Genomic DNA, 14600 nt, shown 5'->3' with positions numbered 1-14600 from the left:
GGCGGACTGGGCGACTCAGTCGGGCGAGTGGCAAGTTGGGTGCGCTCGAAGGACATCGAGGATCCGGACGAGTGTTTACTCCCAGGCGAGCCGCACGACTTTCGAGTCAGCCTAGTGGCAAGGCAGTGTCAACACGACCCAGCCTGGAATTACACGACTCGCAAGAAGCGATGCTGGTGCTTACAGGAATAGTTCTAGGATGCGAGGCTGAAGAAATCGTCCGCCAGTGGCTTGAATTAGGCATCGTAGGCAGCAGCGCGGAAAGCGGGGTTTCGCTGGTTTCTAGCTACAAACTAGCCCCTTCATCAAACAATTCACTCCTCTTCGGTCCTGGAATTCACGGCGGGGTGATTATGCGTGCTTGTGACTCATTCTGCGGCACAGAATCTGGAACGTCTCGGTGGATATGGGATGCGAAGGAATCGTATAAGTCTGTCTCTCGTTTTCGCCCAGCGACCGGCGGACGTTTGACACTTGCACCGTCAACTCCCACCATGGCGCCAGCAAAAAAGAAAGCATGCACCCACCAGACCGTCCTCATCGACGCGTCAGACTACGGCCGCAAGACCGCCGGCTTCAAGCGCGTGCCCGTGGACAAACGCATCGCTGCAACGACGCGCTCCGGGAGAGTCCCCGATGGCAGTGCATCGTCGCCCGGCCCCGTCGCCGCCCCGGACGCCTCCACTTTTCCCGGCCCGCTCGTCCTCCCCGACGACGAGCTCGCGCTGCACCCGCGGTACCCCCCGCAAAGCCTGCGGTCGTGGATCAACGGCGGGTACCGCAACCCGATCACGCACGACCGCAAGACGCTGTACGTAGCGGACGTGCCGCGGATCGATGACAGCGCGGCGTTTATGCGGGAGTGGGCGGAGCCGGATGTCGAGGACCTGGTTGACCCGGCGGAGTTCCCGCGGCTGCAGCATCCTGACACAGCGGACTTGATGGGGTACTTGGCGGCGTTTTATCATCCTCTTGAGGTGAAGTTGCTGCCCACGTCGATGAGGTTCATTCGCTGGGAGGACGCGGGGAAGGCGGACATGGTCGGGCTGGCGACGGGCGACAAGACGGTGGTGGGCGTGCGGGCGCGGCCGAGTAAAGATGAGATTGCGAGGATGCAGCTGAATTTGAGCGATTTCCTGGACGCGCTGATGGGGGTGGTGCCGCGGGACGCGTATGCGTGCGTGCTGGTGGTCGCGCAGGATTTGTATGAGGATGAGGAGGACGACTTTTGTTGTGGCCGGGCGTATGGCGGGAGTCGGATCTCGGTGGTGAGTAGTTTTAGATACAGGCCGGTGCTGGATCTGGCGTTTGGGGTGGAGGTTGGGCATATGTGGCCGCTGGCGCATTGTGCGAGGTTTGTGGAGGGATTTTGTGAGGAGTTTGAGAGGGAGAATGGGGAGGAGGGAGGTGGGAAGAGGAAGCGTGGCGGCAGGGTGGTTTCTGACGGTGAAGCGGTACTTGATCTGAAGAAGAAGCCGCACACGGCACTGGGTGCTGCGATTAATGCTGCGAAGAAGGTTGTCGTGCCGAAGACGAAGGAGGACCAGAGGGGGTTGTGGTTCTCGCGGGTTGCGAGGACGGCGGCGCATGAGTTGGGGCACTGTTTTGGGATGGATCACTGCGTGTACTATGCGTGTGTCATGCAGGGCACCGCGGGGTTGGGGGAGGATGCGAGGCAGCCGCCGTATTTGTGTCCTGTCTGCGAGGCGAGGGTTGTGTATGGGCTTGGGGAGATGGGGGTTGTGGAGGGGGGGAAGGGGGGGAGGTGGGTTGAGGGCAGGCAGAGGGAGGTTGAGAGGGAGAGGATGGAGGCTATGAGGGCGTTTTGTGAAGGGTGGAAGGGGGTTGGGATGTTTGCTGGGTATTGGGGGTGGCTTGAGGAGAGGTTGAAGAGTATGTGATTCGATGAGAAGTCAAAAAGGTACAATGAGAGGATATAAGTCATGAGTTTTGCTATCTGGGCGGATACTTCTAGCTAACCAGGCAGACAACTATCTATAAGCTACACTAAAATATGATTACCTTTATTGTTATCGTTAGTTCGTCGTGACTATCATCTTCATCGCCGCCGCCGCTGTCGTCGTCGTTATCCTTCTCATTGTTGTCGACGTTATTATTATCATCTTCATCTTCATACTTATTACTCTTAATGGCCTGTTATCACTATTCGCCTGAATAGCAAAAGCTGTAACCTATAGAGGTCTCGCATATGAATTCTCCAGCAGTTGTGATAAGATATCTACGTCTTCATGAAGTGGTGCCAAACCTCTTTAGGTGGCGGTACTTTATCTCCTTGGTTTTTGTCCGCCAGAATTTGTAGCTCAGTGCCACAATGCGGATACATTTCCGGAAGGACGTCTCTCAAGGGCACAATGCCACTCTCCCCGATATGGGATGCCAGGAAAATACCTATCTTACTCTCTGATCTGAACCAAGCAGGAGCTCTGTCCAGTACGTATCCTCCTGTGGTAAGCTCCAGGGCTTCCCTTGCTCCAGGCCACCACACAGCAAATACGTTTGTGTTGTATATGCACCAGATGTCACACTCAGCTCCGTACTGGAGAAACAGCCTAAGATATCCCTCGAATGTGTTTTCGGGATCTTGGCAGCTCGAAGAGTTCACTAACCATAGATACCAGCACTTCGACACTACTTGGCCATCCAAAGTTTGGATAGACTTCGTGTTTGCTGACAGACCAGCCTCAAACAATCTCGACAAATTTTCGAAGACTGTCGAACAATAACCTCTTCTTATATGTCTGAAACCGGGCGCATAGTAAACATCGATCAGTCCGGTCAAGTAGTTGTCCAAAACAACATCGCTGTACTGGATCATTCCACTCTCTGTGGAAAGCTGGCGGCAAAGCTCGTTCCCTGGCACGTATTGAGCCTCGTTACACAAATCAAGTCTTTGAAGGACAAGATACAATGCATCATCAGCTGATAAGTAGATATCACCGTGTGAGTGATACACATCTCCTGTGGACCATTTAAAAAACCCTGTGAAAGATACTCCTAGGTTCAGGTGATGAGATTTGGCGACTTGAGACACCTGCTCCAGAAACTCCGCGAGGCGAGTGCCTTCTATGCTCAAAGAAGAGCAATGTTTCATACGTACTAGTATTTCACACAAGTAAAGAAGTCTTTTTCTGACGAAGTAGACGGATGGTCGAAACATTTTAAGGCATGCTGCGAATGCCTGGAGGTGGAAGTCCGCTTCGTCGAAGTTTCTTGCATCGAGGCGCGCGAGTTCTTCGATTCTTGGTTGGACGAGAAACTCATGCACTGACCTGTGTATGCATCGAACTCTTGGTTGATACATGAAGCGGTGGTTGAACTTGCCGTCGTCATCAAACTCTGCGTATGCGTGAAGGTACTCGTCGTCTTCGCCACTAATGAAGCTTTTGTATTCTGATTCACTTGACGAAGATGAACTTTCGGTGTCAATGCGTTCCTCAAATCCGTCTTCAATACCACCGCCAGCTTCGTTCGTGGTGGGCGTGGTCATTCGTTGGCTTGCGATAGGAGGGAGAGGTATGACGCCTTGCTCTTTGGGGATGACTGGTTTGTAATAGCGAGGTTTGTCGTCATAGGGAACCGTATATGTTTCCAAAAGGCCCATGCATCTTTGGTAGATCATTCTCCGAGCCTTTTCTATTCGTTCTTTCTGTACCGATTCCTCCATTGTTCCGGATGACATATTGATAGCGAAGTTCTCGTCTCGTTCATATTCGTCAATGAACGAGTAGTACATGAGTGGAACTTGAAATAGAGACGGCCAATAGCCCCACTCTTCTTCACCGACAGCGTAGCGCGAAACTGTGAGAATCGTCCGCATGGCTCTCATTTTGTCAATCTGACTTGTGTCTCCGCGGTTCCTCATAGAGTCGAATATTGATTGATAAAGGGCTTCAAGCGCGTTAGGCAATGCGCTGATTCTTTCTTCAAGCTCTCTCACACTTTCCCCAGACAACAATCCCCACTTCAGACTCCGGAGCGTGATTTTCACCCACAAGAATATGCCTTCAGCCTTTTCTGTAATGATGTTGGCGAGGTTGAGTATTTTAGGGCTTCGAAGGGAGACTTGGGTGAAGTCATCGTTTTCGGAGAGCTCCTCGTTCACGTAGGTTTGAACATCTCGGCGCGTGATGTTTTGGAGCTTGACCCTGGGGCAGTCGGCTAGCCGTTGTGTAAAAATCTCCCATTCTCTGCTTGAGACGCAGAGTTTGATATCGTTGTGGTGTTCTTTGGTCCATTTGAGGATCGTCTTGAGCATTCCGTCGTGATCTCCATCATATTCATCCAGGCCATCAATGAAGAAAACGAGCCTGTGGGATGTTAAGAAGGCCGTCTGGTTGAATAGAGCTTCAAGGGCGGTATCGACGTCTCTGGTATGAATTGAAACAACTTTGTCATCAAAAATCGATTTCCAATGGCGCGGAAATACATCTTCGGTAAATTCTGGAAGCTCTTGCAGGATGGAGTAAAGCAAAGCCCGCCGAAGCCCGTCGAGTGACTTCTGGATATCGCTGCCTAGTCTCCAGAAGAAAAAGTTTGTTGTGATCAACGATTTGTGCCCAGCCCAAGACCCCAGATATTCCTGGGTCTTCGGGCTTTGGCACAAATACTTCATGAGAGTCGACTTCCCGGCGCCTGGCTTCCCGGTGATATGAAAAACACCATCTCCATGGCAAAGCCAGTCAATGATTCCTCGACGCGCCTCAGTCTCTTCCGCTGTTTCCGTTTCCGAAGCTGGCCCTCGCTCTAGAATCCAGCCGAAAGTGTGCTCATGCGCTTCGTCAACTTCGTCGAATCTGTCGACCATTCCGTTCACTTTCAGTCCGTCCATAATCTTGAAATAGGCCTTTCGGCCAAGTGCTGTTTTGGACTCATGGACAATGAGACGAACTTGCTCTAGTAAACTGGGAATGTGACCCCACGAGCTCATGCCGCTTTCGAGATTGGTGGTGGTTCTTCTGAGTTGCTTCAACTCTTCCATCTGCTTGTTTCCTTGGTCACTGATCCTATCGAGGTGTGCGCCAAATTCATATCTACATAAATAACGCCATTAGCTCGATTCAATATCTCTTAACGCAGGGAAACCTTACCTCGTCACTTGCATCAGTTGAAGCTGTATTCTCCTCAGGCAGTCTTCTAGATCCTTTTGCAGACCCTCCTTTTCATTCTTCTTGTACAAATTCTTGACCGACTTCCAGACAACTTGACGTTTCTTGGTTGACTTCAGCTCACTCAGCAGGGTAAGCAGCTTGGTCGTAAGGCCGTGGTACTCGTCCGTGAGGTTCAACAATTCAACTCCGTGGATGTCGTTTCGCGACCCATTCGTGCTTTGCCGCACATTGTCGATCTGCTTTTGAAGCAGACCAACACGCTTCTCCAACTCAGAATTCTCTTTCTTTGCAGCAGTGCCAGACTTGCCAATCTCTTGAGCGATTGCAATATTCTCGGCAGCGAAGTCGATGAATGTGATGACTGCGCTGACAAGCCCAATGATCTCCACAGGTGTCATCATGTTTTCTGCGTACTTTGGGCAATTAAGGCGAAAGGCGACCCCGAGCTGTCGTTTTCTTCAGAATGACGTGTTATTTCAAGGTCGAGCAGACCAGGCGTCAAGTTGGGGGCGGAAGCTGGACTCAATGTCGGTGCAGTCTTCGTCAAGGCTCTGGGTGTCATAAACGTATGATTCCGTAAGATGTGATGTCGGCAAAGGCTGCAGACCTGGGCAAGTCCCGAGCAATGGCGAGCTCCGAAGGCGTTTTGCGTAGCAACGGTCGAGAACGGTGATGAAGATGGCGGGATTTTCATCATGGTCGGGAGCCTTGCGTGGTCCGCATGACTCCATGTCCGCAGCATCTGGGGATCAGCTAAGCCAATGATAACCCCAGCACTGAGGCGGCACAGCAGACGCAGATAATCAACAAATGAGGAAAGTCAGCCAATCATCACTCCGTAAGTTCAAGCGAAGTGTGCTTTTCCACGAATAACCCTTCTGAGCGGCCTCTTCGATTTGACTGCCTGATATCTAAATGATGGAGATGACTGATGTTTCTATTTCATCGAACCAAGTTTCTAGGCTCTCCCCCTTTGCCGTTTGTTCGTCGAGCTTGACTTTGCCCGTTTGTGTAAAGCTGGGGTCTCCCGGTTGCGGAATTGGGTCGAAATGCTTTTGCGGCTCGCGAATCCGCTGTGGAAACAATCCGGCCATTCCCACTCGTTGAAATTGACCAGCATTTCCAAATGAACGAAGCAAAAGAATGACGTTGGGGGTATAATGCAACGATGAGTCCTGGGGGTATGTACAAGTAGCAAGCAGGCAATGTACAGGACCGTCTGCAATTGCAACGTCTAAATTCGCCGTGCCAATCGCAGATTCTTCATCGAACAACACATGCATGGAAGCTCGAACTCCTTCGATCTCCTGGCCTTCCTGCACTGTCTTGAGCATTGCAGCTTTAACATAGCCCCGTAAGGTCAACGAGCCAGCTTTTACTCGCCCAAAGGGATCGGCCGAGTCTAGATCAACATTGTGGTCGACGTATTCAATCTCATCGACTTCTCCTGGTCGGCGGCCAAAGAAGTGGGTTGAAAGGAATGTTACTGGAGAGCCTTCGACAGCTGCCCAAGACCATGATGGAGCGCGGTATGTGTCTGGGTACCGTGCCGATTCTGGTACGTTGACATACCACAAAAGTCCAGACGTAATGTCATCCAGCCAAATGCCCGCTAGATAGGGGCTGGGTTTCTTACTGGAAAAGGCTCTCGCAATACCGGACAGAGCTGGCAACCTGTCAGCGTCTTTGGTGATATTTCTTTCCGTATAGTTTTGTAGCATCCGGTACCAGTTCTCGTATGAAACATTTGAATTGTTGATAGCAAGGTTCGGATCGCCCCTGACTGACTTAGAAACCTCTTCGTTCCCAGGTTTGATGTCCGGAACTATGTCTCTTGCCATCTTGCCGAGCCAACCCCTGACTATGGAGTTTTCGGCTGATTCTCCCTGGCCATAACCGTAGGGAGAACTTCCACTTTCGCTGATGATGGACTGCCTGCACTCCCAATGTACTTGATCCGCCGCATAATGAAGTGTTCGCGGGGATAGAACTCGCTCTTGAAGCGTCCATGCTCGACTGTTCAATGGTTCCCTGTCGATGCGCTGGAACTTGCTGAGTGACGGCCCAATTGACACGCCGCGATTCAAGGAGTCACTGCTCTGAAAGTGAAGTGGTATGAGCGGCTCATTGCGGGCTTTCCGGATCAAACCATGAGTACCGTCAGGCGCAGACGTCGCAGCAATGGTAACGTAAGCCTGGGAGTAAACCTGAGCCATCCTGGCCGCCTCCCGGTCCCAGTCGTCTGCGTCGTCCTGTACAATACACAGAGAATCGATCCACAGATAGCGCGCTCCGAGTTTTCTGGTAACGTCCATAGCGTCATTGCAAGTTTTGTTTAGTGAGGACGGATCGATCCTGGTCCTGAAGGCAAGTAAATTGGCTTTGACCGTTCTGACGACGGGAGCGGCGCCCCAGCAATGGCTCAATGCAACATACGGCGCATGACTGCAACTGGAGCCGTCTACCAGCCGAACGTCCGCATGTGGTGTAGTAGGCTGAAGATCAAGAAGTCGGGTTGGGAAGGATGTCGCTGATGCGAAAAGTGTCTGGTATCGGGAGCAAACATCGTGACTTTTAAGGCATGCCTGAATCCAATCCAGAGGTCGTCGGCACTCCTTCACAGGCTCTGGGTTTTCGCCAACCACCATTCCCATTTTTTTTGCGCAAGAATCTTGGATCATGTTAGGCAGGTAACCCAGTAGCCTGAGCGGTCACATACCATCGTCTGCATACAGCCCAAACTCGCATGTCCTGTACCCACAAGTCACCTGAATACCGTAAAGCTGCTTCTGGTTCACACTCCAGCCGCTTCGGCTCAGCGCCCTGATATTGATCGGCTCAACGGTCAGAGGGGGATCTTCAGCGGCCCAATCTGTATGCCCCATACTAATATAAGCGCAGCCGCTGGGAAGCCGTTCATCTTGGTTAACTCTGAGGCCTTTGAAGAACAAATGACAAAGTTTACACGTTTTGGCCGACTCTTGCAACGAAAAAAAGGACCGACAATGAGGCTGCGACGGGGCTGCCTCGAACTCATCAGGCCTTAGTGTAACCCCAGTGGCCGAGGGGAGATATTGCACCTCAATACTTTTGCAAAACTGACATAAGAACATGATTTTTCCTGCAAGGATAGGACATGTAATGAGATGGCCTTGTTTCGGGTCATGCGTGGCTGTCGACTACTTTGCCAGCGGTGAGGAGGTAATAAAGTGCTTTTGTCTCTCGCCAAGTTGCATCAGAACCTGAACTCGTGAAGAGTTGAGAACTCCACGTGACTAGATACAATCCAATCACAAGAGCAACATCGTTTGCATGCAGCCACCGCAAGTGAGCTCCGCCCAGTGAAGAGGGAACCAATAGGGGGTCAACGAACATATTCACCCCCCTAGCAAAGTCCCAATGCGTGTCCGCTCGAGCATCCTGCTACTTTGCTCCAGCAGGTGGCTCGCGGTGTTTCTTTCCCGCCATTTGAAACAATCGTGTTCTAAGGTTGCCAGCCTTGACCTCTGTTCTCAATGCGAACATGTATCTCCTGAGTCCTCATATCCATACGCTTCTTGACGGTATTCTTGTCGGTAAGCTGCACCCAGGTATCATATTGTTTCCGATGGAATGTAGCCTAGAAGATGTAGCTGATACGCTTTGTCACAACGAAGTCTGCTCCCTCAATCTCTTACCGTCGACAGCGACCATCTCACACTATCGGAAAGCAAGGCTAGCACATGGACTTCTGGATACAGCTTGATGGATAGTTTCCATTGTGGTACTACAACGGTGGGTTCAATCTTGCGGCGAGTGATTGCGAACGGTTGTAGTACCAACTGGAGTTTCTTACAGCACGTTATGTGCCAATGCACAGCTAACGCCATGGATTGCGCGAATTCGCTCTTTGGATGGAAACGGCTAGGACCACGAGAATCGCGTCCACTTGATTGTGTTGTTTGCAGACTCCGCCTCATTGTTGTCTATCGGTGAGGTTCGGCTGTATCACCCGCCTCCCTTAGCGGGTTGAGCCATCCTTCCAGGGCAATTTTAGTTAGCGAAACTTGTTTCGACTTGTGGGTTGACAACTTTTTGTTTGTACTATGTAGTCCAGATTCCTTAAGACCTCTATCCGCTTGCGGTTCATCCGTCCATTCATCCATGCGATAATTCCTTCAACTGTCTACCTGTGTTATGCGACACACAGATAAAGAACTCATACAAGAAACCACGGCCAAGAGGGTATGTGTCTTGCCCCTTGGTACGTACGCAACTTGCTCGTCAAGGTATCTATCAGCCCAGCAGTTCGTGAACGGTTGCATCAGCTATTGAGCTCAATAGCTGCTCTTTCAACGAGGGGCACTCAAGGGTATATAGACAGCTGAATATATAAGTAAAGGGCGAACTGGACATCTTGCCTGTCAAGTTAAGTTGAGATCTTCACACATCAAAAACAACAATCAGTAGTAAAAACACAGCAATTTCAATTTTTCATCATTTCAATCATTCATTATTCAAAGTCTGAGAATACGACGCATCATGACGAGATGAAAACCACCCCCGCTAAGTCGGCGACGCCGCCCAATCCCATTGACGAGAAAAGGTGCGGCAAGTGTGGTGAGAACAGTGGCGGCACGAGTCCGTGTTTTGCCACAACGACCTCACCCCTCGCAACATCATCGTTAAACCTTGCAACTCTCCTGACGGACGTCCCGACTACCAGCTTTCTGCTATCATTGATTGGGAGCTCGCCGGATTCTACCCTGCTTCTTACGAGCTGAGCCTCCAAGACACCTACCTTAGTGGGGGTAACCGCCTGATTTCCTTCTACTCGCTCCTGAAGAGGCAGATGAAGGATCTGGTGCCTGCTTCCTCGTCACAGGTCTCATTGCTACAAGCCATGGAGATTCTTTTCGAATCTAGACAGAGAAGACTGGCGGAAGGCTCCAACAGTCCGGCAATTATCCGCCAAAGATTCATACAAAAATTGCAACTGCGTCGGGATGAGAATCCTTACATTGGATGGGTACCGAGGAACCAGGGGGAAGCACAACCCGTGCTCTCTCGTGCTGACGCCCAGCGTCTAGAAGATGATGTTATTGCCGAGGTAATTGAAAAGAGGTAGGCGAAAGTAGCTCGCTAGCAGATCGGACTTCAAAGCATTCATAGGTCAATCAATACATTTCAGATAAATACAATCTCATCAAAGGAACTCCTATGTGTTTCTTCTTCTCTCTTTATCATCGGCATCGTTGGACTGCCGCAGGCAGATTATGACCAAGTTTCCAGGGCAAAGAAATTCCCCTTCTTAAATCGAAGCAATGTCCAATATCATGCCCATTTGAGTAGGAGGGTCTATGTTGCAGAAGTTTATTCGACACATTAAGACTTGACATAGGATTACTGAAAATGCCTTGGAGTGGTTACCACGTCCAGTACAGCAACAGTGCAATCGAACTTGCGCCTCCTGGCCAGCCGTTATTGCTTGAAGTGATCAGGATAAGATAGAATCTAATAATAGGACCGAGACACCGTCAGCACGCCATACCCCTCTCTTGGCCGGATAAGCGGGAGCCAATCCCACCGTCTACTATTGGACAGCCTGTTGTAAAATACTGCGGAATTGTCCAGACCACTTTGAAGTGTTGTGCTTCGAGAGCTTCATGGGCATTGGTCCGAAAACCCGGCAGGTGCAGGCGCGGTCCCATGACTTCCGGTGAGCCCCTGCAGCCTGATGCCCAACATCTCCCTCATCTTGAACAACATTTCGCGCGGGCTTGTGGCGAATGCCTCATTCCTATCATTTGTGAAGAGTTGTTGCCTCTTGATCACTTTGGCCACATACCTTCATACATGGACCCGAAAAGCATCAAACGCTTGAGAGACTAAAGTGGTTCAACAAATCGGAGCTGGCGAGCGGCAAACCCGGAGCCGAGCGCGCCCAGCAAGGCTCCAGTGGCCTCTAGAGGTTTTAAGCAGAAAACACCATACTGTTGGAAAAGTCCCGTGGCTTTATCAATCCGGCCCCTTCAATCCATCACAAGTCGCGTCTTGTGTCCTCTTACGACAGCCGTGCAGGATTCGCCCTATCGAAACTTCGTCCAGCCTTCAATCTGTCGAGGTAAGCTCGCAAGACATAACAGACCACCGATCATGAGCGGGCTAGAAATCATCGGTCTAGTCAGCGGCATAATCAGCTTCATCGACTTTGCTGCCGAAGGTGTCGCTTTAGCTCAAGCCATTGCAGAAGATGGGTCGGCATCGCTGGATGGCAACGCGGAGTTGGAAGATCGCATCAAACGATGTGACAATCAAATGAACAGCATACGCCGGGATTACTCAGACATTGAGAAGAATAGCCATGAGGCCGAGCTCGTCAAAGTCACCGATGAGTACAGGTTTCTGACACTTGAGTTGATGAGTCTCCTGGGAGGCCTCAGAGCGACCAGAAAGCGGGACATAGCGTTCAAATTGTTCAAAAGCTCCCGCCAGAAAAACAGGAAGGCAGAGCTACAGAAGGACTTGGAGACTTGCCGGCAGCAAGTACACATGCAACTAACACTCGCGACAAGGTAAGTGCCAAGTTCCCGCTGGACAGCACCATCAGCCTATGATCTAGCTAACTTTTGGATAAGTGCAGACCTGCAACAGCGCTTGGAGGAGATCCGTGATCAGGGAAAGGCAAAATCGACCGAAGTCAAGCTCATGAGAGATGGCATAAGTGAGCTTGAGACTCGAATGAAGGCTTGGAGGCATGTTCCTGAGTTTATGGAACAAGCTGCGTATATCTTAGCTGTCTCCAAAGGAGCAACCGAGCGCACCGCGCAGGCACTGATATTGGAGAAGCTTCGTGTCGCCGATATGACTCGCAGGTTCGACGACGTCAAGCCTGCCCATGAGAAGACATTCTCCTGGATTCTGGAATCAGAAGCCAGAACTGATGAGACACTCGTGGAGCTGAACGCCCGTCAAGACCTGACCACTTGGCTTTCAAAGGGAAGAGGCGTCTTCCACATAACTGGCAAGCCAGGTGCAGGGAAGTCAACATTGATGAAGTTACTTTGTCAAAGTTGCAACACAGAAGATCAGTTGAAGATATGGACTGGAAACAGATCACTGATCATGGCAAACTTCTTCTTCTACCAGCACGGGACACCCTTGCAAAAGTCTCTGGAAGGACTAAAGCAGGCATTGTTGTGTTCAATACTTGAACAAGTCCCATGCCTTGTCGAGAAAGTCTTCCCACAGCTATGGTCTTGTGCTATTCAGCAGATGCCGATTGAAGTACGGCCATCGTATGTTGAAGCTGCCTTTACGGAATTGTTCAACTCACCAGACTTCTTTACTTCGAACGTTGTTGTGTTCTTCATCGACGGCTTAGATGAATTTGTCGGAGAGCATCAGGCCATTGTGGACTTGCTGCTCAGCTGGGTCGGTCGCTATCCAACCAACATCAAGATTTGTGTATCAAGCCGCGAGTGGGTTGTTTTCACAAGGGCCTTTGTCCATAGCCCGAAGATTAAACTGCATGAAATCACATTTCGCGACATTCAGAGCTTCGTCCGCCACAAGCTTGCAGATCTCATCTCGTCGACAGGAGATTCAATTGCAACTGAACGAGCACGAAGTCTGATTAATCAGATCATTGACAAAGCCGAGGGTGTTTTTCTTTGGGAACGTATTGTTGTCGAAGGACTCATCTCAAGTCATGCGGCTGGGGATCTCATGGAAGATCTTGAGGAAAGGGTCAATGATTTGCCGAAAGAACTAGAGAATCTCTACGAAAACATCTTCAAGTCCATGGCAAATGAAAGCTTCGCGACTAGGAAGGATCGAAAAAAGGCTATGCGGATGCTTCTGGCCACCATTCCATCCCACAGCCCACGCATTCCTATGGTTCTGATTCGCCATTCGTTCCTCGAAGAATACGAGAAAAACCATAATTTTGCGCTCGATCTTCCCATTCCAACTCCACAGATAGACGCGGCATCCCGAGATCAAAGACTATATCGTACCCACAGGGCGGTGTATCGCAGGTGCATGGGCCTTCTTGAGGTGTACACGGCTGAGTTGGACGACTTTCCAAGAGATCATGGACCGAGAAGCACAACGAAGCAGTCAGGTAGCACGAAAGACGAAACATCGGAGTCAGACGTCCTTCTTGATTTCGAAGATGAAGAATACTTTCACTCCCATGTTTCGTACAAGGACCCATCTAAAATCAATCAGTATTATCCATCTCATCAGCAGGTCCGTTGTATTCATAGGACGGCGCTTGAATTTTTGAGACAACATGAGGTCAACAAAACGATGCGCGCTGACGCGACGGATGATATGGATTTCAATGAAGGAGACTTTCATTGCCAGTCATACCTTGCCGCAATAAAATACTTCCGCCCAAGTGTTTTCTACGTACGGGAGAAGCTTAGTGTCCAGCTTCGTGGGCTTCTCTCCCAATATCACTACTTGGAGAAGCGACTATCCGACGACCGTTGGATGTGCCTATTCGAAGAACTTGGCAACGTCCTACAGCACCACAACCTGCACGAGATGGAAATAAACCTACGTTTTGATCTCCATTTCCTCCATTCCTTTAACCCCTCGAGTTGGTTCCTTCCACCCAAAGTTGCTTTGCTCCTTCTTTCTATGAGAGCTGGGATATACAATAATTACAATGCCCCCGAAGTTTGGGATAAGATTCTCTCTGGTCAAGACGCCGACATATATGAAGGTATCGTTCTAGACAACTTTCTCACTGGCACCTTCGGCTACGGTCAGTCTAGGAATGATGAAACCCGACAGTTCAAAGGCACTCCTGCAAAAGTCGTCAGCGAAAGAATTCTAGCAGGAGTAGATGCCTATCTCAAATCTGGAGCGTTGTCTAGCGCAAAGTCCGATATCGGAAGCTGTATCCTCCATGGTGTTACTATTACATGCTGGCACGCTTGGCTTATGCGCATTCTCGTGTCATTACCCCGGGAAGCAGTAATGGAGAACCGAGCAGACTTTATAACTCTGTTCTTGACTTATGGCGCAGACACCGATATCTGGGTTAAGTTCACTGACGAGGATTTCATCATTTGGTGGCCGGGAACGAAGAGAGGGCACTTCCTTGTGTCTAACATTTCCAGATTCGTGGATTCGGAGCCCCTCGTGAGAAAGGTCATGGCCCCACAATGCCATAACGGAACCGTCTTACACCTCCGTGAGCTCCTTCCGATAATATTTCCTGAGAAACGCGACCAGTTAGAAAGTATCATGGCCCAGACCGAACAACGGACTCCCTGCCCAACGCCAGACGTTTGGGAGGGCTCCGGCGTTTGGGGAAACGAGGACTATTGTTGCAAGCCCGGCAGAGGCCATTCAGAAGATGGGCCCGAGAAAGGTTCTGAAGGGAGGCCTGAGGTTTAGCCCGGAAGGTAACTCTCAACCGATCATGGAATTCATCTTAGAAATACGTGCTACTATGCATCGGCGGGTGGCTGGCTT

The 14600-nt window shown here is 50.4% G+C and overlaps 3 protein-coding genes across 3 annotated transcripts; 2 read left to right on the top strand and 1 right to left on the bottom strand.

The window, feature by feature from the left end:
* Window positions 1-494: 494 nt before the first annotated feature.
* On the top strand, window positions 495-1901 carry AMZ2 (Archaemetzincin-2; the record flags this gene model as incomplete). The annotated part of the gene is made up of 1 exon (XM_066153132.1): window positions 495-1901. One exon carries the CDS (start codon window positions 495-497, stop codon window positions 1899-1901), a length of 1407 nt encoding a protein of 468 aa, XP_066007557.1.
* A 1950-nt stretch (window positions 1902-3851) lies between these two features.
* Window positions 3852-5530, bottom strand: CGGC5_v014667 (uncharacterized protein; the record flags this gene model as incomplete). The annotated part of the gene is made up of 3 exons (XM_032029547.1): window positions 3852-3909; window positions 4014-5051; window positions 5109-5530. The coding sequence occupies 3 exons, from the start codon at window positions 5528-5530 to the stop codon at window positions 3852-3854; spliced, it is 1518 nt and encodes a 505-aa protein (XP_031890723.1).
* Window positions 5531-11264: 5734 nt separating this feature from the next.
* On the top strand, window positions 11265-14522 carry CGGC5_v014666 (uncharacterized protein; the record flags this gene model as incomplete). The annotated part of the gene is made up of 2 exons (XM_032029545.1): window positions 11265-11683; window positions 11747-14522. 2 exons carry the CDS (start codon window positions 11265-11267, stop codon window positions 14520-14522), a joined length of 3195 nt encoding a protein of 1064 aa, XP_031890725.1.
* Window positions 14523-14600: the final 78 nt, after the last annotated feature.

The sequence above is a fragment of the Colletotrichum fructicola genome, assembly GCF_000319635.2.
Source record: "Colletotrichum fructicola Nara gc5 chromosome Unknown KSG_Nara_v1_contig09, whole genome shotgun sequence".
Lineage (NCBI taxonomy): Eukaryota > Fungi > Ascomycota > Sordariomycetes > Glomerellales > Glomerellaceae > Colletotrichum > Colletotrichum fructicola.
The sequence above is the reverse complement of the archived record's forward strand: the minus strand, read 5'-3'. Positions and strand labels throughout refer to the sequence as shown.